At 39.3% G+C, this 27722-nt stretch overlaps 1 protein-coding gene across 1 annotated transcript in view; it reads right to left on the bottom strand.

Annotated features, from left to right (window-relative positions):
- pcdh1a (protocadherin 1a) overlaps positions 1-27722 on the bottom strand; it is a 122278-nt gene that overhangs the window by 84118 nt on the left and 10438 nt on the right. The window contains exons 2-3 of the mRNA XM_007545910.2: positions 25668-26482; positions 21023-23209 (exon numbers count right to left, since the gene is read on the bottom strand). Coding sequence (XP_007545972.1) covers positions 21023-23209; positions 25668-26462 — 2982 coding nt within the window. The 5' untranslated portion in view covers positions 26463-26482. The remainder of the gene's footprint in view (positions 1-21022; positions 23210-25667; positions 26483-27722) is intronic.

The raw sequence follows: 27722 nt of genomic DNA, 5'->3' as shown, positions 1-27722 counted from the left end.
GGGAGTTTATCTTTTAGAGTTCAGATTTTGGAAGAACAAGTGCTGCTAAAAATATTGTTGTCAAAAACACATTTCTGACATGTAACGCATATCAAAACATTCATTTAATTTCAGTCATCACAACCCGCAACCACCAAGAGAGCAACTTATAGAACAGCACCACAAAAACAGCAGCACTAAATTTGTCGATACAAGAATCAGATTGTGAAACATTGGTATTGGAAGCAAATGAAATGGAGGAGTCTGGATCAAATCTGAGACTAATACACAGTTGAAGAAAATAACTCTTGACAGATGGGTTTTGTGATTTTACATTCTTGTAACACATCTAATTCATAATGCAGGATGTCTTCTTCAAACTACGTATGACATTGGCACCTTGTGGCAGAACATTTTTAGCAACAGGTTTGGTGAAAAACGGGGCTGTGATTTTTCAAACAAAGGAGTTTTTTTGTTTGGTTTTTTTTCATCTTTGAATTTGGACACCAACAACTTTGGTGAATTTGAATTGCCCTGTCGCTTATTTTGAGATGTGACATTGACTTTGGGGAAAGAGGTGCAAACAGTTGCATTATTTACAGCTGCTTTAGAGAATGTTTCTATTAAATCTTCATCTTTTTGGTGCCAGTGTTTATCATTTTGCCGCTATGGCATTTGTTTTTCTTTGCAGTTTTGGTTAATTTATATCCAACTCTTTTTGGGTACAACAGGAATAATTCTTATGTACTTAGACAACGTTTAATTGAAAATAATTCTCTGTGATCTACTGAGTCTACAGTAAGAAAACGTGGTTATTTGGTAAATGGTATTTGCCAGCAGGATGTGGCTCGGAGTTCCTTCTGTTCTAATATGTCACATTTCATTAGTCAACTTTTTTTTTTAAACATGAATCAGAACGAACGTGAAATGGAAATGTGGTGTATTACAAAACTACAAAAGAATAAAAAATGCATGAGATTTGAATTTTTATGTGTCTACTTCACGAATAATAATACTTTAACTCCAGAGACTACTTGAACGAGTATCTAATGGTTTAAGAGCATGGGAAGTAGGAAGGAATGAACTAGCAATGTGTTTTTGACCCAAAATCTTTTGTGAGCTTTATATCAGGTTTGTTTGGTTCCGTAAAAAAGCAGCACTGACTGGTGTTGGAATTACATTTTGATCATTGTTCACTGAATCTGCCTCAAGACGCAGAAAAAATACATAAAAGCTACTGAACAACAACAATAAAGGTTTATCTCTCAGATGCCTTGTGTAATAAAAACTGTTTGCAAGTGTCCCAGGGGTGAGATCTGGACTCCAGAAATATATCACGCTTAGGTCACTCTTTAGTTTAGTTCTTTTGTTTGTTTCTTGTTTTGTTTTTTGCAAAATCCTCAGTGCTAAATGTAGCCATATGGGGTGACTAAAGTATGAAGATTTTAATTTAAATATGTGCATTTCTTTTTATGAGTAAATATGGATTTTCATAAATATTTAAACGGTTATTTAAACTGGTTATCGCTTATAACCAGTCCAGTCTATGTTGTTGTGGAGTATGTGCAGGCCTTAACATACGGCATAAGCTTGAACATGCCTTTTTCCACAGTGAGAAATTGTAGTGGCAGCATTATGCTGTGGGTATGGTGTTGTTTTACAGGAACAGGAAAGCTGAGAAGTGGGGATGCAAACTTAGATGGAGCTACATACAAAAGATGGCAAAAATCCTGTGACCTGGTTCGAAATACCTTACAGCAAGTCTGCAACTCTAAACCACACAGAATTAGCTACAGTGGGATGGTCTAGATCAAAGCATAATCATACTTTAAAAACAGAAAATTGAGGGGGTGCTACAGCGGCACATGGGGTGAAGCACAACCTGATGACCCTGGCCACATATCTTCCCTCTCTCATTACCCACTTTCCTGTCTGACCATTCTCAAACAAAGTCCACAAGGGCCAATAAAACCTTTTTAAAAGCAGATCAGTCATAGTCCAGACCTAAATCCAATTAAGAATCTGTGAGAGGATGACACGGATGTTTAGAGATAATATCCATCTGATCTGCCATATCCAGGAGCTATTATTTTGGTTGTGCAAATATTTCATCCTCCAGACATGCAAACCTGGTAGAGAAACACCCAAAAACGACTCCCAGCTGCAATCGCAATTCCTATTAGTTTACTTTTTTTTTTTTTTGAAAACCATCTATTATTTTAGTTCAACTTTACAATGTTTGGCGCTGGTCTATCACATAGAATAGAATGCTTAAGGGGTATAAATACTCTAGCACGGCACTGGATGTAGTAAAGCTGGGCTCTTTGAAGGGGAGAGGAGGGCACGGTTGGCAGCTTTACCCAGCTGCTAATCCAAACATGCCCCCAGAATACTTCACAGAGGGTCATGGAGCAGAAAAAACTACAACCGGATGACAGCAACAACTTGCTCCTTTTCACTTAATATTTCAAACTATTCTTTGGTCCAATTAAACAGCAGATGTACAAGTCATTAAAAGGTGCTTGTGAGAATTAATTTGCCGATGATGAGAATAAGTTAGCTGTTACCAAAGGCATTAAAAACACCAAAAAAAAACAAAAAAAACACCCACATTAAATTAATTTTAGTTCAGGAATTAATTGTAGCTCCGCAAAAAGTTTGTTACAATGAGAAACGGCGAAACAATGCTAATTAAAATCTTTTCATTAGGCAGTGCCTGATGTAAAAAAAATAAATAAAATAAATAATTGGTTTGCAGATACATAGCACCGTGCCTTCAAATGCACACGTCCGCAACAGCTGAACAAATATTAAAATCTTCAAAGAGAACAGCCTGCTTGAAAGTATGTCAAAGTATCCCCGTTTTCACCGAGCGCCCCAGAAATAGCAGCCAAGTCGGTGATTCACCTTTGACATGATTTGGGATTTAAAATGAAAAAAAAAATGAAAAAAAAATGTGTCTGCCTTTAGAAGATTTGGGTCAGGCTCATCAAACATAATAAGCGGCACACTAATCACATGAGAGGCAGCGTGCGGAAGCCTCACAGCTGTATGCAATTGTTCCAATCGAAAGAGGGTGAACGAGCTCCCATTAGCTGGAGAACATGTTCAAGCAGTTACAAAAGCCCCGGAGAAATCTCAGCTGGGATCTGTTTATGCTCAATAATGCTTATGCTAATTTATATTTGTTGCTGTACTTCGCGTCGTGGGATGGTTTTCTAAGCAGAAAGTGCAGCCATATAGCTGTGCGGAGCAGCTGCCAACGTGAAACGTAGATTGATTTGAGGACGGGCGAATAATTAAACAAACAAACAAAAATATAATAATAATAATAATATAAACGAGCATACGGCATTGTGACGGGAAGCGACGCTTTTCGGGCGACCGTGTTTGACGGTGATCGAGTTTTGGAAGAAGCGCGTGGCTTTTTAATGACAAATCAAATGAGTTTCACATCATATGTAACTGTGCACCTTTGTGGCTGAGTCGTCTTAAAGGTGTCTGTGGGCGAGAGCGCTGCCCTAATGGATCTTAATGGGTTTTATGGTGCGCTGCGGGCTTCTAATGGGGTAGTATGTCTGATGGGGATGCAGCCCTCACTCCGCCCCCACCCCGGGGACCTGTCTAGGTTCCTAATGTGACCTGAAGAGAATAATACATAATGTCCTGCTGTTTGCATAAGTAATTGCTAAAAAAAAACAAAAAACAAAAGTGACAATTTTTGGAAGGGTTGAGAAGTGGAGGGTGGGGGGTGAGGAGTGGAGTTAGAATATGTTTGAGTATAAAAGAAGCCCAGGAGTTAAACCAGTGGGGAAAGAAATGGCATATTATTGAGGGACACTTTGGTGCTAAGCTGCTTATTGATAAAAGCACTAATCTGCCTGGCAGAAGGTAAGGAGGCAGGGTGGTGTGGTGATATAATATCTTAGCTACACGCAATATCATCAGGAACCTGAGCCTCCACACAGCCTTTGCCTAAAGGAGTTATTTTATTTCATTTTATTTTATTTTTGCATAAAAGGTGGAAAATGGCCGGCTTGCTGGAAGGGTCGAGCCTGAGGAAAAGAGTCGGAGCAGAAGACTGCGTAAACCGCCGGGTTTTCGTCGGACATTTCGTCAGACGTGATCAACAGGCAGAGACCATCGTCTCTTTAACATGCGTATGGATCACATGCATCGCTTTAATTATTTTCCTTCTACATGAAAGAGCAAGTCAGCGCGGCCGAGCCTTTTGACGACGTTGAGAGCGCTCATGTTCGGCAGCCCCTCGGCACACAGAATGAAGCGGCTTTCGTTTCTCTTGAAGAGTTTGGTCAAACCTCTCTTTTCATGATCTAATGTATCTGAATTCAGCCAGAAACTCACATTAATTTATGGGCTAACGCTTTTCAGTGTGTTGCAGAGAAACCATACGCTTTATATCCATCGACAAGTACCTCAGATAATTCTGACTGGATATTTGACCGCTCTTCCTCTACAACAGTAAAGCTCAGGATTTTGTTTGGCTTCCTGGTATGGACCAGACTTTCACACACAGTTCACAAACCTTCAGTAAAAAATGAAAATCATGTTTTTTTTATTTATTTATTTTCTCATTCCAAAACTACTGTTGACTATTTTGACCACAATGAAAAGAAGATTGTTTGTAGACGTTTAGGTGAGGCTTCCAGAACAATTCAGCAACTGCCAAGTTTGACAGTCAAAGCGTTACGCTGACAGTTTGTTTCTTTCCTAGTGCAACAATGGAGGACTACAGTGGACACCCACCTATTTGTAATTCAGTATTCGCAGATTTGCCAGCTTGTAGATCGTTCTGTGGAATGTGACTCAAAATGTTTGGCTGAAAATTTGCCTATTTGCAGTTGTTGTTTTTTTTCACAAAGCATATTTAAAATATTTTAACGAAAAATGCAAGGTTGGGAAGCTGAAATACGTAGCTGCACTGCTTCTTGACACACTATTGGCTAGAGTTTGAAAAGTAGCCAATCAGGGCCATTTGTTCTCTTTGACACTGATTGGCTGGAGCCCCAAGAGTGGAGAGAAGGAAGGCAAACGATGTTAAGTCATAATCGGTGCTAAGACAGTTTCCACAGTGCATATTAATGCATCTAGATATATTTTGTTTTTAACTATTAAAATATGCAGCTACAGATCATTTAAGAGGTATCTTCAAGTATTTGCATATTTTAACTATTTGTAGGTGACTCTGTGGTTCCTAATAAATAGGGGTGGCCCACTGCTGTCTTGCTTCATAAACACTCAATAACTGTGTCCTTGCCAGATAATCATTAAATTCTATTTAGCAAGAAAGCATGCGGTTTCTATACAACTTGACAAAAGCTATTTAATCAAATTAAATACAGGGTATGTGTGTGTATGCGGTATTTGGGCTTCCTTGCGAACTAGATAAAATTCAACATTATTAAAAAAATTATAGGTTTAAAAAATAAAACCCATGAAAACATGTTTTGTTTTTGTTTTTTGCACAAAAAAACCCAATCAAATAAATCTTTAAAAGCTCTACATTATTGTCACATTTCTGCTCATCAGTAATTTATGTTAACTTCTAATGCAGACGACAAGCTCTTTTTATAACAAGTATTCATAATGTTAATGTCCGTGATGTATATATGTGTGATTTTCATCAGCTGCGAGGTGAAGACATTTATCCGGGTGAGATGTCATTCCGCTGCTGAAATGTTAATCACGTTGTCGTGTTTCATCATTCCTCGGCTACGACTCCAGCAAATCCAGTTTAAACAACAGGCAAACTGGAAGTAACAAGTGTCACATCGTGTTAGCACACAACGCTGGCACATCCTCCAAATTCTTGTAAAAGCTTGCCTTAAAAAAAAAGAGAAAAAAAAAAACAGAATACAGAAAGAAAACCACCTTTCGCCCCGCCGCAGAGAACAGTGTGATGGATTTTAGGTAGCGGCATAATAACTGCAAAAGAAAAGATTACCTATTTCACACGCTGAAAAGCTTAACACTCCTATTGAGTAAATGTTTGTTTTTATCCATTATCCACAACTGTCAGTTGTTTACCAAGGCCAGCTGATCCCGAAGGACCAACTCCGATCATTCAGTTTAAGAGTGAGGCACAAATGAAATCAATGGGTTCGTCCTAGTCCAGCAGACCGCTCCTTCATTAGAGAGGCTTGTTGATTGAAGACGTCCACATTTGTTCCATCTCCTTTCCTTTCTCTGTTTTGATCATTTCTCCATCTAAAGGATTTCATCGGTAACATCTAGAATCAATGCCGAGGGTCTCGAGCTCTAATTCTTAAGGGCCGGTGTCCTTCAATCTTAAGATGTGTCCCCGATCTATCATGCCTGAAACAAATGGTTGAGTTAATTTGTCAGTATGTACAGCAAGGACGCCCTGATCTATGCCTTCTCTTTTAGCAAGTCACTATTTTGAACAATAATCTCATGGATAAACCAGGTTTCGATTTTAGGTCAACTACATAACGTAAACCGGAGATGCACTGATCAGACATCCAGTAACTAGTTCTGTTTTCCTTGAGGTCTGAAGACCGCAACTTTAGCTAATTTGTGTAAAAGTTTGTTTTTAACTTAACCACTAAAACGAAAAAATACTAACAATATAACTACAACCAGATATACTGATGGATGTAGTTTTGAATCCAACAGAAATTAAAGGCATGACAAGTTTGTTTCCCATTGAAACGTCAAAGCTCGGTCCAACCTTTTCCCCGATTTTCACTGAGAAACTGTCAGAAACCTCAGAATTAACCATGTATGTATGAGAGCCACACTGTCTGGTGTAAAAGGCTGTTACTGAATGAAGAACACCGAGCTTGAATTAAAAAGAAAAATGCATTTTCTAAACCACTGCGTGGCACGTTTTCTGGGATTCTATGCTGTGAGAGAGTGCAAGAAGCTTTGCAGAAAACAGGAAGGCTAAACAAGCTCAATAAGTTTTTTTTTTTGTTTGTTTGTTTATTGTTTTGGTGCACATAATCACTTGGACTTTATATGCTTCTTTGCTAACAGAAAGCATATCTTAGCCAACTGCTCATGAACGATTGCAAAGAAACTTAGTGATCATTTTAAAAAAAAAGACAATTTTATTTAGGATTTATTTGGAAATGTTTTAATTGCTCCCTCCACCCCTTGCCCACACACAGCATGATGCTGCATCCACTCCAAATGTCAATAATTAATACTGCACACAGCAGAGGCTAAAACTAAATACTTTGAATCCTTTTCCGATTCTTTATATTTCTATAACAGAAGATGCAAATTAACAATGCAGCTAATGGTCAAAAACAAACAAAAAAAAACAAAACAAAAAAAAAAAAAAACATAGAAGTCCATCTATTATTTTCATTAAGCTAAAATACACAACATAAAACAATATTTAGTGCTTTTAAAACTGACTCTTCAATTGTGATGCATTGTGATGCAGAAGAAAAATTTTGTCTAGTCAGGGTTTGAGATACACAAAATAAGCTAATTCTGATCACACACTGACTGCCACAAAAAAGGACTTGTTTTAAGCTCTTGTTTTAAGATGCAAATAAGCAGAAAGTATAGTTTATGTCTAACCATAAACACTAAAACACTGCTCTAATTTTCTCCTATTAAAAGAGTTTCCATGTAAAAAATTAATAATTTGTTTATTGTATTAGAAATGCTGAGCAAGGCTGTGTGGGGAATGTTTATTAACAGAAACTGTAACCGGAGTTCCAACAATGTGGGGGGAAGCATTTCCTGCTTTTTCAAATTGGGTATTTTGTGCCCAAAATACCCAATTTGAACTTGTCATTACATCACATTATTTAAACATCCTTTTCATACAAACCTGCCAGCTGTCTGCATTAGAGGCACTCTATGTACACCAGGACTGTCTTACTTACGTCCTAATCCATGGATTCCAACTTTCAACCAACTAAACCCCGCAGTAAGCCAGGCATTCCGTTGGACTCGTTGTGTAAAGCCAGAATTATGAGCATTATTTAGATGAGCATCTTCCGCATTAAGTAGACTTACAGTCCAAATTAAAGAAACAGCCTCCCTCCAAGTTTTGACACTTGATTAGCCTTTAAATAATGAACACATCCTGGAACATGGCAATCTTTTAGGAGTGTACAAGGAACCGACAGCGACACACAGATCCTGCAGCCACTGCCAAGAACTTGTAATTGTGCTGAGTGTAGCAGGTGATGTATGCATACAGCGCTTCTGCATAAACCTTGATTATTGAGCCGTGCCATCTTTTATAATGTGCCGAGCCAGACTGCGACGTTGACATCCATCTCTGTCTACTGTATCTCAAGGTAACGCGCACACACACACACACACACACCTCCTCTATCCTGGCATGATAGCCTACTTCAAAGGATATCTGCAGATGTTATGTGAATAATATTGGCCTCTCTTTCCACCTGCTTGGCACAATTTTTAATAGCAGTGAACAGTTACAAGGATGAAGATACAAATGGGTGGAGTCCAAGGATGTAAGACAACATCCTTGCTATTTTTACCCACTGATATGATTACTTAACCAGCGAAAATACAGCAATCATTCATATGATCGGTTTTGAGTGCCTGGAATGATCTCGGTGCTATAATTTCACCGACGTGCCAATTTGGGAAAATGTCCCGCAAAATAGGAAAGATTTTAATTTATTTAGCAACCACTAAAGCTGAACGTTTCCTCCCACCTAACACGCTTTCACAGAAATTCAGCACCTATCGGTTTTTTGGATGAGATGTGGCTGTTTCAGTCCCGCTTCGGGTGCTGTGATGTTGACTGACTATTTCTGTCAGCAAGCTAAATAACTTAAAAGATGCCTTCTTGTCTGCTGTGGACTTACACAGGCTTGGCTGCGGGAAACACACAGCAGCAGATCCAGCTGGAAGGTCAAGGACGAACTTTGATTCGAAAGAAGACTTGAAGAAAGTGAGTCAGAAAATCTCCCGCAGGCAACCTAAATACAGTATATGCTGCATGCCGAATTACTGCATGACTTTAAGTGTGGCTTACTAACTTCGTTACAACTGCAGCTTTTCTATAACTAATATCAAAACCCTAGAAAAATAAAAATCCCCAGAGCACATGGGGATTTGGTGAACGTACTGGTATGCCTGTCCCATGTTTTGACTTTGTTACACCCCTATCCTGGAAATTCAAATTAAATAAAAAGATTATTAGTAGTCGTAGTAGTAGTAGTTGTCACTATGTCGTGACAGTATGGTATGAAACAGATAATCTGTGAAAAAAAAATCAAGCTCTTCTGCCTTGTCCCAGTGCTAACTGGAACAAACCAATCATAGCCAGAATGATAGTTTTAGAGATGTCAATCAGGCCTGTGTAGCTGCTGCTCATTAAGACATGCTTAATTAGTAAACCGTGACTTTTTAATGTGTAAATAAGAGTTTCATGCATATCCAATTTCTTCTGGTCACTTCAAAATGGTCACTTCAAAAGAGTTTATCTTTGTAAGCCAGAAAAAAAAGACTGCAACTTGCCCGGTTATACAGTCAGCGTATAGCCGAGATGTTATAAGAAAGAATGTTATACCTATTTTCTTTTAAATTTGCACTTAGTGTGGAACATCATTTTCCAATGTAGAAAATATGTAATACTGTTTGGCTGCTTATCCAGCAGAAGCCCCAGGAAATGCCTGGCGTCATGAACTACTTAAAAATACCAGTACATTTTAAGGAAAAAGTTTGGCAGTCTTTGCCAAAAATCGATTGAAAATGTATCAACACTAATTTTTCAGAAGGATCACCTGAGAAAAATCAGCATTTTTTTCCATGGCCATCTCAGTTCAATTATCCTAAATATTGTAGAAAACCTGTGGGGTGAGCTAAAGAAAAGAAAGCAAAAGAGAGAACCCAGGACTCTGAATGGTTGATTTAATCATGGTAAGAGGAACACATTCACCTCCCTATGCGCTACAAACTGATGAAATGTAAATAAACCTAGGAGTAGTCTTTAAAAAATAAAAATGATTGTTTGCACGATGCGTAATCGTTTCCTCACTGAGTTCAAACTAGGTTTTTCAGTGTGAGATTATACGACTGCGAGATTATTTTAAACTTCATCATTAAAGGAGCAAATAAATGCAGGGAGCACTGAGTGTTACAGAAAAATACTGCAGCAAAAAACAACCGAAATTCAGTTTAGATATGAATAACAGATATTTGAAAGTCTTAGATTGTTCCGTTCTGTTATTTTCTTTTAAATTAAAACTCACCTGCACTGGATGGGCTTGGAAAAAAAAAAATACTAATTGCAGTCTTTCTATAAACCTTTTATTGGTATGAGCCGGCTTTTAGACTATTCATAACTGTCTGAAATGTTCTCGTTATGAAGAAACATGAAGTGTTTTTCTTATCACTTGTGCAATTTCTTGACAAATAAACAAAGAGAGGATTTTTTATTTATTTTTTTCCCCCGCTGTTAAATATCCGCAAATCATTTTTAGGACGCATGAAGAATGTTTCGGGGACGCCTTAATGTAATTACTGTCTGCCGGGGAAAGTTGCCAGTCGAGTCTTTGTGTTCACCCATCCTAAACAAAACAAAATTAAAAGCATACAATGTTTAAATGCAAAGGCTCTGGCACAAAATAATGAAAGAGCTCTGGGGTTCTTGGATTCACTGTTTTTTTTTTGTTTTTTTTTTTTAATGGGAAACAAAGTGAGACGGCAGCAAGGGAGCAGCTCAAACACTAACAACCCACAAGACCTGAGCAGCTCAGTGCTGCAACCGCGTTACGTTTAGCGTTTTCTGTTATCCAGCACATGACTTGGTGACTGACACGAAGCCCATTGTTGCACTGACAATTTGCATTGTTATCCATTTCTTTCTCCGGCTGTCTAGAGAATACTTGTTGCCGAGATCTTGTCAAAATTACACTGTATTCGACTCCCAAACGCATCTACATATTCGAGTCTTCAATCAACTCCTCAGCTGCACACGCAGATTTATGCAGCGTTTGTACCTCTTAGCTTTTCATTCATTTTGTCACGTTACAAAAACAAACTTCAACGTGTTTTTTTTTTTTTTTTTTTTTTTTTATTGAGATGTCTTGCAAATAATAAGCGAGTGGAACGACAACGGTGGCGGGTTGTTATTATATTCAGTGTTGACATAATCTGACCGAAGCGTAGCATCTTCTTGCATGTTTGCTCGTGTGTCACACGTGCCTTTGAACAGGATCTTCTTCTGTGACTTTGTTATGACGGCTTTTATCAGACCACTTTTTCATGCGAGGTAGATCTGAGCAGTTCACGACCAACAGCTGTGGCCTCAGCAGACTACTCACTACTTCTCAGATGACAGGGAAGGCCTTATTTAAAGGAAGACAGAAACTTATTGGAAGTTGCGTCATACTGTCTCCATTTTCAAATGACGAACTGAGAAATGTTGTTGGATTTTAGACGCTGGATACTAAAATCCAACTTTTGGGGACTCGGAGTAAAGAGGGCTGACGTGAATAGAACGCTATTTTTTTTTTCTTTTGTTTTTATTTGCCACCTACGATTACATCCACCCTTATTACGCAGCTGTCACTTTTCTTTCAGTTCGCCAATCACACACACACACACATACACACATAAGTATCTGTAAGTGTACTCATTTAAATCCCAGAGACACAAATTTAAGTTTGCGCTTGTACAATGTGAAGGGGTTCACGGCGTATCGGTACTCTTGCAAGGCATTACACAGGAATAAAATCCACTGAAGCAAGACTTTTTTGTCCTATTTATCTCCACAAAGTCCTTTTTTTTTTTCTCGTTTTCTCTCTCTGCCGTTTGCCTGCCGTTGTTCGTCATTCCCCCTCTTGCCAAAGTCTGCCCCTCGCTGCATCTCACCTAACCCCATCACCTGTCTGCCGGGCCGATCCTCATCATCAATTAGTCCGAGCTTTTGTAGAGGGCAGCCCACTGCCAGGCTTTGTCGCTTTTCTGCGGGCCAGTCCTCTTGTTATATATTTGTCTGTGACAGTGCCTGCCCAGCATCTCTTTGGCTGACGCACCTGTTATCTATGTGTCAGCATCTCTCCTGACTGCCACTTTTTTGTTTGTTTTTTTGGGGGGTTTTGCCAAGTGGCCTGTCTGTAGCCCCTGTCTTTGCTGTATTCCTGAAGTCCCCCCATTTCTTTTTCTTCTTTTTCTTCTTTTTTTTGAGGATTGTAAGACTGGAAATATTCCAACACGTCTTAACCCAAGCTTCTAGTGACAGTTACCTGCGAGCCTAAAGTGTGATTTGGACGTTACTAAAGGAGCAAGTGGAACCTGGTATTTATGGAAGCTCGTGGGAGGAAAGCGGGATGATGTAAGAGACGCCAAAAGGCAAACACGTCTCCTGTGTACATTATTTTAAACCTTCATGTTATGTGCTTTCTTCAGTAGTAGATTCCAAGTAAAAAAAAAAAAAGACTCAGATCTATGAAGGGCTTTCTCCTTGAAATCTACTCATGCCATCTTTGGGACTGTGTTTGATCTAGCCGTGCCCTGCAGGCTGGATCAAAGAAAAGCACATATACTGCTCGTAACGCAGCGTTCCAGAATCCGTTTCAATGCCACAAACAAATGATCGCGAGTCCACGGTGTGTCTCTCCCGCCTCATATAAGACGGTATTTTAAATGCGCAGTCGTATCCATGCGCTTTTAGAGGAGGCTCGTTTCTCAGATAAAAAAAAAACAAAAACCGTACTTTAAAAATACTAGCATACTTAGATCAGCTAACACCACCCAGAGGCAAATAAGTGCTTTATGTACAAATTAGATGCAAGCGAGAATGTGAAAGCAAAAAATAAATAAATAAATTTATATGATTGCAATAATCATGAGTACTAATTATTTTCACAACGTATGCTCAGAACCTCGGCCAGGTACTGCTGGTGGTAAAATTCCATCATGCATTGATACCTGATGTGGCAGTTAAAACTAAGACCTAACATTATATTTCTTCTAATGAAAGAGACTCTGAGTACACCACTGTGTCCTTCTACAGCAACGCATTTTCAATAAAATAATCGTTATGACAAATTATGACAAATACCACCTATTGCCATCATCTATAAATTTGTGCAAAGATAGATTAGATACAACTGCACATCGTCTGCGTATTTATGAAATATGTCATTCATCGTTATTTCATCTGCTAGAAGGAACATGTGGCACCGTAAAAGGGCAGAGTAGTAAGCGGTGGTATGGGAGGTTAGATGTGGCTCTGCAGTTACCAAGCTCGGCCTTGTCTAAATAATAAGTAAATAATTAAAATACAATTAGCCATATAAATAATATATAATACAAACCTACATATTGATCCTTGGAATGGAGCGCACTTGGTAATCTAAAATGCATAGTGTGCACGTAAGCATTTGAGAAACAATGTAAAGATGTGAAATGGCAGCAGTATTGGAGGCTAAAACAATGCGGAGCTATTTTTCAGTCTAATGTAGTGCCAGCGCGATGCACTGAATCACTCTTTGCCACCAGTAAGCAAAACATGCAGCACAGACAGGGCAAATTACTCCAGCATTACCTCACTTTCATTCCAGCTTCCCCCTTTTTCTGGGTAATCAGCTCGGGCAAATATGTGCAGTGCAAAGAACTGTGAATGTGCGAGTGTCTGCATGCATATGCATAGCCTGCGTGTGCCTGTGTGTCTCATCTGAGGAAAAAAAATACCGGAAGGCAGAGCGGAAACAGAGATAGGGAAAGATCAAGCGAATAAGCCGGCTGCCCTCTGTGCTTACCTGCGAATGTGGATGACATATCGTCAATGACTTTCTGGGTTCCGCCGGTCTTGAGTGCAAGTTAGAGTGAATAATGTGTCACATTCTTGTAGAACAAGTGCAAATTTTGCCTCTGGCTTTGTCTGAAATACACCTCTGCTGACTTCAAACAGCTGTATTGAAGTAAATTGGGCTAATCCCAGCTCAAAGGGATGCCTAAAGTTCACAAAGTGTGGGCCCTGCTTAACAAAGAAGCAGGTTAATTAAGACTCACACTGACTCATTCTGCCCGACTCCTGGCTCAAAGAACCCACTGCACTGGCTTAAGGTAACCGCAAACAGGAATGGAAATGAACGAATAGCCCCGAGGAAGACCACACTTATTCATTGTGGATGAATAAAACATTTTTTGAATTGTGTGTCTGTTGGTGTGTGTGTGTGGCTACGGAGAGACTTCGTTGCACATTTTTCACAGAGACGTGATTGCTGTGCGACGCACGAACTTTGGCGCTTCACACTTTTGTTCAAATGCAGAATTCTCATTAAGCGCGGTGTGAAATAAAAGGTGTCAGCTCTTGGACCCAAAAGGGCTAATTATCAGCTCTAATGGCTGGAGTCACCGGTTTCTTGAGCAACCATCATGCAATATCACACACCCAAAGGTGATGAGGGGTAAACAAGCACAATGCACATTTCTAAAACCCTTTTTCTTGTGCCGATATCGCTGTGCGCTATGATTTCTACATGTTATGAGTCGTGATGGTGTTTCATTTTTAAGCTGCTATCACTGCTGGATGCAAAGGGACACTAAATACTGTGAGTTAAACAAAGAAATACAAACATTGTGCTAATTAAGGACTTGGTGACATTTAAACTTATTTCGATTTTTTTTTAAGTTGTATGAAAATTCAATTTTATAGCGAGAGAGAAAGGGAGAGACGGAACAAGTGCTAACATGTGCAGTTTTATTACTATTTCAGGGAAATATGTGCAGTTACATGAGATATTAGCAATAGTTTGCGAAAATTCTAAGTTTTAAGAACTTCAGTCAATATGTATTTGATCAGTGCACCATAACCCAGTACATATATTGTGTCTTTTATGCTTAAAATGTTCTGATTTGAAACAAAAAAGAGAGAAAAAAAAATCTCTATTCTTTTTTAAACAAAACAAATGTTTCAAGTATGAAACTCTTTTTTGTGCAGAATAAAGTAAAATGCACATTCTGATGTCAGTAAATTGAGCGAAATATGGGCTTAGATGAAAGCCTGCAGGCAGTTCCTTTGCAGACATACACCTTGTTGTTTACTAACGTTATTTCTGAAACAGCTTACTTCAGCATGTTTTCTCTTACATAAGGAGGTCTTTGAATTGCAGTGATGGTTTAGTAAAAAAAATAAATAAAATAAAATATTGGAGAGAGTTTGATGCTGTAACTGTCCAAAACCTTTGGCGTACTTGATTCCAGTAATTAGCCCGTGGCTCCACATGACAACTCCGCGAATCGAAAAGTCACATGTGATAGGTTGCTGTTGCTTGCTTATTGTAAACAAGGTACAATCATGTGCCATATTTAAGTAGCTGCTTTCACATTTTTGCTAATGTTCATCAGTTCAGAGGCTGCAAGCAGAACATTTTCATGTGTTTTTTTGCTTTTGTACAGCTGTAATTTCCTTAGATTGCTCCAAATCTTTCTCACATTTTTGAAGTGGAGTTACATCGATTAACACAAGTTGCCAGTAGGAGCTGCATAACGCAGCAGCTTGTAAGCTTGATATTTTAAGCAACTACTTTTTACCCAGTGATAGGTAAACATTTAGTCATGAGCGATGATTTATTTATGCAAATAAAGCATGATCTGGATATAGCGCAAAGTAATTTTTCAATCACGGTAATAAAGGGGTAAATATTACCTTCCTGAGTCAACTTTGATTAGCTACATGGAACACAAATTGCCATGTGTTATACATTTATCCGGCGCAGGATATTTCCCAACATAATTACTCCTTTGAAATCCACATTTTCTGAGATGTGAATGTCTGCCCAGGCTCAATAACAAAATTGTGACACACACCTGAGAGCGGTTCAACTTGCCAAGACCGCAAGGAAAAGTCCCAGTGTCCCTGCTTTAATTACAATATTACCCAAACAGGTGCAGGCAAATGCGAAAGCAACCGTAAGGCCCTCTGCTGAGATTTAGGAAAGCTACAGCATTTTTCTAAATCCCATGATTTTCTAAGTGTTTGTGGGTTTTCAAAGCATGTTTAATAGTTTAAATGCATATTTCTTAGTATTATTATAACTTTTTCAATGGTATGAAAAATGTCCCCCACACAGATATTTGTAGTAATATTTTGTTTTTTTTTTATTATGCTATATTTGCAAAGAGGCTTTAGCTCAGTAGGCAGAAAATGAGCTGTCCATGGTCCTGAATTGCATTGGTTCCAGACATATACTGTGCATGAAAGCCATTGATTACAGCTATGGTAAGAAAAAAAAAATGTCTAGTCTGGTTTTATATTCTATTTCCTAGTTTGTTTATTTGCCCGATAATGTATTTATTGAAACAAATAATTCAAAGAAAATGTTTTACGCTATTTATTTTACCATAATAAGACTGTAGGTGTACTGCACCCTGCAGTCTCATTTAGACAGAAGTATGACTTTTGCATAACACCATGCTACACTCCAGAAAACACATCTCAAGAAACCTTTTCCTAAGTGGGTTAATCTAAAGCAATTAGACGGTGGAAAATTTCTCCATGGAGTCTGACAAGATCAAATGTTTCAACATTGATGGCAGGACGACTTCCTAGTGTTCGGAAAGAAAACAAAGGATTGCTTTTGCACATATAGCTGGCACATGCTTTGATAGTACTGTGATCTAATTAGGACATCCAACACATCTGTTGGGGCTTTGGCACCCTCAGCAACCCTTTCTTGGCTATAAAGTATTTAAATATTCAGCCTCGGGCTGTTCTCGGAGCCAGTATTCAAAGGGGAGACGCAGCTCTTAAAATGTAGGAAATCCTCTGGGGAAAATAAAAATAATAATAATAATAATACAAAAACAACAGTAGCATATTTTGCTTTGCAAAAGGAAGACTGCACATTTAAGTAAATGTGGATTTTTTTTCTTCTTTTTTTTTTTGGTATTCATATAAACTACCTGCAGCCTATTGTTTATGTAACCACCACATATTAGTCAGGATAAACTATGGTATGCATGTTTTCACTTTAAAATATCTCATTATCGTGCAGGATGTGCATCATTACTGCTATACCTGGGACCTCGTTCAGACATTCTTAAGTAAGCCATTATAAACAATTGGCTTATTAAGTTAGTTGCTTAATAAGCCAGAATCATACTTTATTGCCAAATAGTGCAGTGATCTTACAGAAAAGTGTAGTCTATAACCAGTGTTGTAAAGATATTCATTCAAATAAGCATGTTTATCAGTGGATTATTTTATTTTTTTTAATTTTCTGCTCTTTTTAAATGGCAGCCTAATTGGAGTAGAATAAAAGACTTAAACCAAAAGACTTTTAGGACAAATTTGTGTTTTCATTGTGAAAAGAGTTTTGACATTTCCCATTCAAGGCAAGACGTCTGTGTGCATGTTTTCCCAAGCGTAAGTGTAGGTTTGGCTGTTATGCACATGTTTTCAAACCCCCCTCTCACCCCCCCATTCCTCACCCTGTCATTTTAAACCTATGACAAACTAAAGGCTACAAACTTAATGATCAGACCTGACAGATTATGAAGAGTTGTTTCTTGCCCCAGTTTTGCTGATACAGTACAGAACCTGCTGCAGGCAGTAAGTGCACTTCTGACACATCATGCCCCGATCTGATGAAATTAAAATTTAACAATCTACATTTCTCCACCACAGTGTAAAAGTCACATTGTTTTTTTATGCCTGTTGTACCCACCGGAGGTGTCACAATGAGTTTTAGGCTGATCTTGGATAGCCCTTTTTTTGGCCCTTAACTGATTAAATCAATATTTAAACGCTGCATTTTGTATTTACGGAAATTGTCGTTGTTGAATATTAAAATTTAGTTTGATCTAAAACATTTAAGTGTGACAGAAACGCGAAGACATAAAAAATCTGACTGGGAGCAGATATCTAATTTGTAGCACTCTACGTGAGACGATAGTGTTATAAAGTGGCAGATGTACTGCTATGATTTTTAGTTTTGCAGTGTTATCCACTAAATTAAGCAACGACCCCCATCTGCTTACCCTATTTGAATTTTTCTTTTTCTGTGCATGTCTTGGTTCCAAAACTGGAATGAATTCTTCTTTGTTAAATCAAGAGTGTCAAAAATAAACACACAGAGATCATTGGTCAATAGTAGAAAGTAAGTTGAATTGTGCAAAAGTGGACTAGTACCTATTACACTATCCGTCATTTTTTTAATATACTCTGTTTGACATCAAACTTAAGCTAGAACTCCATTAAAATCAGTGAAGATTAATTTTTACCTGCTTTAAAGAATGCTCAATATTCAATCATATTCTAATAAAGACAACATGCACAAAGGTACGCACAAGTGTCCATGTCAAAAGCTTTTAGAAACCTGGCACGTAAACACAAATGCAACTATGAAACTGCACTCTGAGCCTCAGAGGAAGAATGAAAAGGATTTTCAGCTTCAAATGGATTTAGAGCTAATAAAGTTAAATTCAAATCCTTTTTGTGTTCATAATCTGCGAGCAAACAAGCAGTAATTTTTAGACATAATATCAAGAAATGAACTGTGCCTCAAACCCAGATGCCTGATCACATTTCAAATGAAAAGCCATTGTTGAGAGCAGCGCAGTTAATTAACGCAAGGGCACGACTCTACATCTGTCACATCACTTGGCAGAGACTTTAATTATATATTTTGGTCAATCTGTTCTTCCTGATGTGAGAGGGTACGCCATACACGAGACAACATCTGCTGAGGTATGTCACATGAGCTCCAGCATCTGCCTGTGTTTTTTGTTTTTTTTTCTTTGCGCCGACTGTCAATCACTTGAGCCCCGTTACTCATCCGTGTTTGTATTTATGAAGTTGGAAAACTTCATACGCAGCACTGTCAAGAGCTGAGAGCTTACAGCTGCGCCGCAGCCACAATTAGCGCTGCTCCGACTAAGCAGCGAGCCGACACACGCGCGAGCCATCGAGATTGGCACTACACACAAAAAACCCAGACACACCCTGTGGCTCGCAGTCATTTTGGTCCCTTATGCTGTCCGTCAAGCAGACAGTGGTGACTCTTCTCCAAACTGACTCCACCCACCAAAAAGGCTTGTGATCACCTAAACTGTCAGCAAGCATCTGCTGGAACCACCACCCAGTCAACTGGGAGGCTGGCACTGAAGACGTCTCCACAGAAAACGTGTCACCTACACATGTTCAGAACTCAGTGTCGCGTTTTCTCTCCTTCTATTTTTTGCTAATTTTCTTTTTCTTGTGTTTCTTTTTTTATGTCTTTTTTTATTTTTTTTCATGTGGCAAACATTATCTCCAAAGCCTCAGAGAGTGTCAAACTGTTTTGTACCTGTGACACTGCGACGTGGGAAGCGTCTTGAAAGCTTGTGTCATCTTGTGTTGGGTGGAAACAAATCAGTGTCAAACATTTTCAGATAATGGCCATCCTTAAAAAAAAAAAAACACTGTGGGAACATGAATGCGATACCGTTAGATCTGGTTGTCGTGTGATTCTTAAATATATTGCTGGGTGTAGTTCAGAGATGTCAGTCATATTAGGTTGCTAATTACACTCCTTTTGCAACTGTGGTTGTTTATGCAAAAAAAAAAAAAAAGGCCCTATGCTATGCGCTCTTTTGAAGCAAGGCACCTTTGAAGAAATCTGATTTTTTTTGTTGTTTTCTTTTTATCATACTGCAGCAAAGTTCAGTGATTTATAAACTGAAAAAAAAAAAATTAAAAAATTAAAAAATTGGTGAGTTTCAAAAGCTCCAGTACGGTGTGTTAAATGGAAAGGATCAAGACATCTCAACATTTTACTGAATTATAAACCCCCATTATACAATTCGAGGATAATAGTTGCCTGCATAATCCCCATCACGCACTGCAAACTCACATGCACACACATGTACTCGACTGGTCCAACACACAACATTCACACAGTTGCAAATGACACAGAAACCTAAAGACACACTAGCTTTCCATCCCTAGACAGTACTTTTTTTTTTTTTTTTTTTACTGTTTGTAATCCCCTCTGAGTCTATTAATATTTTCTGTTACCATGGCAATTTGAGTCTTGCCAAATGTTGTCGAGATAAGAGGAGATAAGAGCATAAGGAGCTGGGAGATAAGAGCAAGTGACCTGTGGAGATTCAGAGCACTGGAGGTCGGGTGCAGGAGCGGAAGTAAGTAACAGGAAAAAATGGACCTCGCCTGCTCGACTCTGCTGCCAGTCTGATGGAAAAACTAAATATGACAGGCCGCTGCTGTCTTCTGGAGGTACAGTAAATGGACAAATAGTCTCCATTTCCTCTTTTGAACCCTCAAGGGAAAGCTACATGGGAGCATGTCCCTGCAGCTGATATCAAAGGAAACATTTTGACCGGCATGGGCACGCTGAACGGATATGGAGCCTCGGATGCAAAAAAAAAACTCAAATGAATGTACTGTGTATCCTCATAGAACTTATGCTAGCTTCTACATCAAAATAAGCAACAGCAGCATGTCTGTTTGGTCGGACCAATCCACCAAGTTTCGATTCAGCCACTTATTATCCTATCGCCAGTTCACCACAAGACTTGCTGGCATGCCTCAAATCCTTTCGTGTGTCCGTGTTGCTGCTTCCAACATATCAACCTCGAGACACAATGTGCAGCTGCTGCCTTTTATATTACACTGATTAATATGTACAGTATTTAAGAGAAAACCAGTGCTGTTTACTTCCATCTATCTGTGGTCATAACATTATGCCTAATCAGTGTTGAAGCATTAGTCCTAAAACAAACCTCATTGCATTTATTCCACTGTCATGAGTAAGTTGGAACACCATTGATTTATCTACTCTAACTTGTGTTGTACATTAGCTCTCTCATCAAATTACAACACTGAGTAATACTGAGAAAAACTGGAGGAAATGACGAGAACAAATCAGAAGGATTGTTTGTTCTTTTACCACTTATAGCCCAGAATGATAGTAACAAAACATGCACCACTGACACCATAAACGTCTGTTAATATGCTACTTTCTTTTAAGTAAATCATAGTAATTGACAGGAGCTTACATCCATGTACAAATCATTCACTCCTCCAATGGCCCACCGCATTCCTTACCTGTTTGTTGTTATACTTGGGCTGGCTGGTCTTGTAGCTGTAATCTGAGTACTGGTCTGAGCCGGTGGAGTTGTCATCTCCTCCCGTTCCAACGAAGGTGTTGGCTGCAGGGAGGTCCTGCACGGCCTGGTGCTTCTGAGAAGCTGAGGGCGATTGGGCTTGCAGCTGGATAGAAGGTAAGGGAGAGTTGGATCGGTAATGCCTACCGATGTCGGGGCTTCCCGGGGAATACGTTAAGGGCAGGTGTATGCGGGGACTGTCGTTTACTCCGTCGAGATTAAACTTTAGACTCTTTTGTAGGCTGACCTCCTCATCTTCCCCAAGAGGCTTTGGGGACTTCTGTGGCTTGCCTTTCCTCCCTCGTTTGCCTTTGGTGTTTTTTGGCGCTTGCTTGGGAGCATATAGGTCTTTTGTTTCTTTTTTACCCGCTTGATAGCCACTCTTTGTTTCCCTCTGGATGCGGTGGCGAATAAACACCACCACCAAGATCAGCATCACAACTCCCGCCACACCGGCAAGGCTTCCAAATAAAATGTTACTGCGATGGGCAGCGAAACCACTGTCTGGATCACCGGCAATGTCCCTGTCTAGTGGGGTGTAAAGACTGTGTCCAACTAAGGCTTCCACTAAGCTGACATTTGAAATGGTTTCATTGACATAGATGTGAACCAGGGCAGTAGCATGACGCGGAGGCTTTCCCCTGTCGCTCACACGTACTACTAAACGATGCAGGCCTCCATGTTTGCGGGTCATCTCCTTTGCCAGAGTGATCTCTCCAGTAGTGGGGGAGATGCGGAATAATTGGTAAGGATTTCCTCCAGCAATATTGAAGACTAACTCTGCGTTGGGCCCACTGTCCAGGTCTTCAGCCTCCACCACCTCAACATGGCTGTCTGGAGATGCGAGAGGTGATAAGCGCCTGAAGGAAGAGTTGGAGGGTTTGGTGATGACAGGGTCATTGTCATTTTCGTCCAGTACATTGATAGTGACACCAACATAGGAGGACTTGGGTGGTTCTCCCCCATCCACTGCCTTTAGACGGAAAGTATAGCTGCTTTCTTTTTCTCTGTCAAAAGAGATGCTTGAGAGAATTGTACCTGTTCCATTTTGAACTACAAACTTCCCTCCATCGGGTTCTACGGAGAGGTGAACTCGGGCATTCTCACCTTTGTCCATATCTTGGACTGTTACCATACCCACAGGACTTAGGGGAGGCATGTTTTCCAGTACTGAAAAGCTGTACCCACTAAGCATGAACTTTGGCTCATTGTCATTGCGGTCAAGAACTTTGACCACAACTGTCGCTGTTCCTTTGTGGACAGGTGAACCTTTGTCTGCAGCTGTGACCCGAAACTCATACCGCTCTTTATGTTCACGATCCAGTGGGCTTCGAGCTCTTACTTCACCTGAGTTTGGGTCAATCTCAAACAAACCTTTGATGGTTGAATCTGCAACAATGTTGTACAGGAGTTGGGCGTTAGTGCCACTATCGGCATCTGTCGCAGTGACATCCAAAATCCTCTCCCCCGGTTGGTTTTCTTCAGCAAAGTCAACCTCAAACAATGTTGGGGAAAATATCGGAGAGTTGTCGTTCACATCAGTCACCTGAACTTTTAGGGAGTTTGTACTGGACAGTGCTGGGTTTCCAGAGTCCACTGCGACAATTTCCACTCTGTAGTCCCTGACTCTTTCAAAGTCAAGTGGTGTGGTTGTCTGAAGAAAATATTTTCTTTTGTTGTCGGTGGGAGAGTCGCTGGCAGGACGGAGCTGAAAGGGCACATCTCCCGCTACCACGCACGTGACGACAGCGTTCTCTCCTTCATCTTTGTCAGACACTTGCACCAAAGCAACAGCTGTCCCCACTGGCATGTCCTCCGAAATATTGGCCACTCCGTCACTGTGAGTCACCAGACCAATTCCACGAATCTCCACAGCAGGAGCATTGTCATTTTGATCAGTCACTTCGATCGTTACGAACGTCTTAGAGTTCTTAGGCTGAGGGCCCTTATCCCTTGCCACCACATAGAAAGACAAGCTGCTGATTTCCTCCCTGTCCAGTGGTCCCTTCACATAGATAATGCCAGTAGACCGATCAATTCGTAAGAGTCTTGGTACTGGGTCCACTGCTTGGTGAATGGTGTATTCAATTTCTCCATTAGGGCCCATGTCAGAGTCATTTGCTTTGACCTATAATCAAAACGGAAGACATGGTTAAAAGCCTGGACGACATGCATCAAATCGGGGTCAAATCTGAAAGGAAACAAGTGATGGATTTTTTTTTCACTAAAAATGTATGATTACAAAACTGAATGAATAGATCAAGGTGAGCATGAAAACTACAAAATACATTGCATGCATTTCTTTGTGGCCTTTGAACTTTGATATTGATTGTTGTGTCACTGCATCTATTTTGTGTCTTTATTGCTCTTTCCAGATTAATAGGAAAGCATATGGTATCATATTAATAAAACAATTTCTTTTATGATAGTCAGTAAAGATTTCACAGCAATATGTTCAGAGAAAGCTGCACAGAACATCTTACGCCTACATCAAGACACTGTGTTGCTGTTATTTCAGGATATTTTTTTTAATAACAAAACAGCACTACAGCAAGCAATGAGCAGCTTAATTACCTATAAAACCATACTGTGCTAAAGTTGTGTTGTATACTATATAGTGGAATGAACAAAAGAGTTAAATGATGGTATAAAAGCTTAAAAAAGACTGTAAGAAAAAGAGTCACAATTAATTCAGAGTGCATTTAAATAAAAAAAAAGTTAAAGAAATGCAAGGATTTGCAAAAAAAAACCAAAAAAAAACTCAGAAATCACACAATGGACATAGTAAAATGTTCAAATATTTAAACTAAGATATACATTATTTGAGGGTGAGAAAAAGTATTTTTGAAATTTGAAGTCAGTGACACGCCTAAATACACAGATTTAGACTGTAACCCATTCCCCTCTTCATTTCAACATCTCCCATTAAAAGTTGAGGAATAAGGAAACTAGTTGCTAGAGATTTTAAAGGTGAATGACTTTTTTCTATTCTTTCCTTACGAAAGAATGGAGGAAAAAAGACGAGTGCCATAGCTAGAATATTATATCACTACAAAATTTGTCGTTCAGCAGCATTTTGCCATCTTTTCCCTAAGCAACCAATGCATCGCCGGAACCGTCGTATGTGACTGCCTTGATCTGGCTGGCTGTGTAAATGACTGTGTCTTCTAAGAAACATTGGACTCAAACCAAAGTAAGGCCTGCTGTCGGAGTAACTGGTGATTGCGCAGTGCCCACAAATTAGACTAGCCACCTGAAACTGGCTGCAGAACAAATCTGAGAATATATCCTCCAAGATGAGTCAGACCTCTGATTACACCAAAAGTAAAGCTCTATTTTAAATAACTTAAATGTTGTTTATTTTATGTTGCTTTCGTTGTTTTACTGTAATATGAAATGTTAACATTTACTGTTCGAAATACAAATTGTTCCAAAAGCTGAGCCAATTACCAGATGCTATCAGTGCAAGCTGAAGACTGGTGAAGAGCAACTTTGCTCCTCTGTGAGCTTATTAGTGTGATTATTCTAATGTTTCTGTTTTGATTTCCTTTTTTTTTTTATTAGCACAAAAATATATGACTGCAAAGTCCTTAGAAACTGGTAAAGATGGTTTTTGTTTTCTTAGCTGCTAATGTTAAAGGCCTGTTACTAATGCTAAAACCCTGCCAAAGCTAAATCTACCATTAGTCTTGATTAGTTCAACTATTAGTTCAACGGTGTTACAACACTCATAGCATGCTGCCAGCACTCACATTAGTATGTTTTTAGCGGTGCATAAAGGTACATGCAAGATTTAGAGAATCACTTATTCAAAATGTTATTGATTTCTAATATAGTAAATAATGATTTAAAAAAAAGCTATTGGAGCTGGTGGCTTGAGCAGATACAAATATTTCTTTGCTAGTTTTAAAGCTGATTTGGTCTAATTCCCAAATGCCTAAATTACTATCAGCTTTAATTTGTTGGTGTATGGTCTATGAATGTAATAACGGCAAAATGTATAATATCTTGATCCGTGCACCTATGGAAACAACTATAATTAAATTTAGCTGTTGTTCATTTGGGTATCTTGCTTCAGTCTATGCAATAGTGTTGAAATGAATATAAAGCAAAAATGTATGGACAGCCTTATTATAGCTTTAAGAAACAACATATTTTCTATAAATTTAGACTTTAAATGAAAACAATTTGATCACAGCATTTACGTTTGATCAAAAGGTTTGTGTGAAATTAATTAAGTTATATAAAAATCTTATACTGACCCATTGCTACATAACACTTGCTTTTACAGCCTTATGTTGCCTCCCCCTTTTCTTTTGAAATTGCAGAATTTGCAAGTTTAAATACTTAACATGTTCAACATTTTCCACTGTGGTTAAAATGTGGGTCTACGAGATAAGAAAATTACTGCATTCAATTTTTATTCACATATTATACAATGTCCCTTTGTTGGAATGGAGACTGAAAATTATAGTGAGACAGATTCTGAAAACAAACTAAGACAGATACATTTTCAGCTATTTACATGTTCTTGTTATTTAAAACCATAACGTTACACAAATATAAATATTCTAAGGCAATCTCACCTGTAACACGGAGTGCCCGACTGGACTGTTTTCTAAAACTTCTGCGTCATACGAGGCCTTTTCAAACTTGGGGGCGTTGTCGTTGGCGTCGGTAACAACCACTCTGAGCAGAGCACTGCTGTAGCGCTGAGGGTTCCCTCCGTCCACCGCCTTTATGGTGAGGTCATAAGAATCCTTTATCTCGCGGTCCAAATTGCCGAGGACGATGAGCTGTGGGAGTTTCCCTCCCCTGTCCTCCGCCACTTGTAAACCAAATAGAGTCGCTGCATCTGGGCCCGCAGTCAGCGCATAGTCAGCCACTCCATTCCTCTCAGAGTCCCTGTCAGTGGCTAGAGGTATGGGGAATAATGTCCCCATGATTGTGTTCTCAGGTACCGAGATGGTGAGCACAGAAGAGGGAAATTGCGGGGTGTTGTCATTGATGTCCTGTACTTCAATGCGTCCTTCAATAAGTCGTGGGCTCTGGTTTTGTATCAGGTCTGTTACCGATACTTCAAATTCCAAGTAGCACGGCTTGCCCTTGGCCAGGGACCGGCAGTCCCGGAGGGTCTCTCTGTCTATTGGAATCTCCGTAGTGAAAATGTCTCCTGTCTTCCCATCAACTCGGAGATAAGGGGCGCCCACCTCAAGCTTGTAGAGGTGACCTGAATCTGGCAGCCCCTGGTCCGCTGCCAGACTGCCTATGAGAGTGTTGGGGGGCTGCTCCTCCTGGACTCGGTAGAGGATACTGCCATCGACGGAGCCACCGTGCAGCACCACGACCCAAAACAGTACTACTCGTAAATTCAGTTCCATTAGGTCATCAGAAGATCTGCCTGTAGAAAGGAAGAGAAGAGAATTTGGGTCATGATGATGAGGATTTCTCTTAGAAACCCCACTTCAGCATTCTCCTCTAGCCGGTTTCCAAATGGAGCAAGTTTCACAGGAAATAATTACATATTTTATTTTAAAGTGAAATCATAGGGCACACATCAGCAGCTCTGGCATTCCAGAATTCAATATTTAGTCAGCAGGGAAAGGGAGAAAATAATTAAATTGTGATCTGGTTGCTGTATGCTTGTAAAGTTATGTATATATATATTTTTTTTGTTAATACTTTGTAGAAACCTAAGCAGACCTAGAGGCGATGGGAGAAAAAAAAAAGAAAGTTACTTTTTTTTCTGAAAAATGCAATAATAACCACATCCCACAATGGCTTTGTTTCTTTCCCAAAGCTTCAAGAGCTTCAATAAATATCTTGACTTTATGAATTCCATGCAGAAATTAATGTCAGAACATGAAATTAAATCTCGCAAGCACACACATAAAACAAACTGGAAAGCCAGTGTGGATTGTTTCAGCTGAATAATCAAATAAAAATATAATACGAAATCTCACAACCAGAGAGACTCATTATTTCTGTATTATACCACTAGACATTGAGTGGGGGAGCTGTGTGAGCTATGTGTGTGTTTGAGTTTGTGTGTTATGGGTAATTGAAACAGGAGCAAATCATTGAGGTTAAGCAGCATGGTCTGGTGCTTTGGAAAACTTAATGGTGGAAACATTTTTTTAACCGCTTTGCATGTGCAGTGCATCGGGGGAGTGCACCACCAACAATCGTCACGTGTTGTTCACGTTGACGCCTTCGGTGCCTGCTGCGAGGCAATACAGTGGGTTCATGTTAGTAATGCACTGTTTGAATATACAGATCGATACTCGCTCTTACGGCTGAGGGATTAGTCAGGCTAGACCAATCCATAGTCAATACTGTTGCTCCGCCACTATCTTAACAAAATAATTTAATTTCCTTGTTTTTACTTGAGCTGATAAAATTAAAGGAAAACTAAAGGCTGCATAGCCCATTAAAGGCTCCAGGCCGTCATACTTTCGCATGAAAATCAAAAGGTTTACAAGGGTAAAACATGAATACATTACAATTAACCTTTTAATTGTTCTCTAAGCAGATAAGTGATTTGAAAGCAATGTTTTCGAAAGCTAAACGAGCCTCTTAATGCAAAGATTGGATTATTTCTTTACAAGAAAAAAAATTACCGTTTTTTTTTTTTTTTTCCA

This window comes from Poecilia formosa, unplaced genomic scaffold (assembly GCF_000485575.1).
Source record: "Poecilia formosa unplaced genomic scaffold, Poecilia_formosa-5.1.2 Scaffold14, whole genome shotgun sequence".
NCBI classification, from domain to species: domain Eukaryota; kingdom Metazoa; phylum Chordata; class Actinopteri; order Cyprinodontiformes; family Poeciliidae; genus Poecilia; species Poecilia formosa.
The sequence above is the reverse complement of the archived record's forward strand: the minus strand, read 5'-3'. Positions and strand labels throughout refer to the sequence as shown.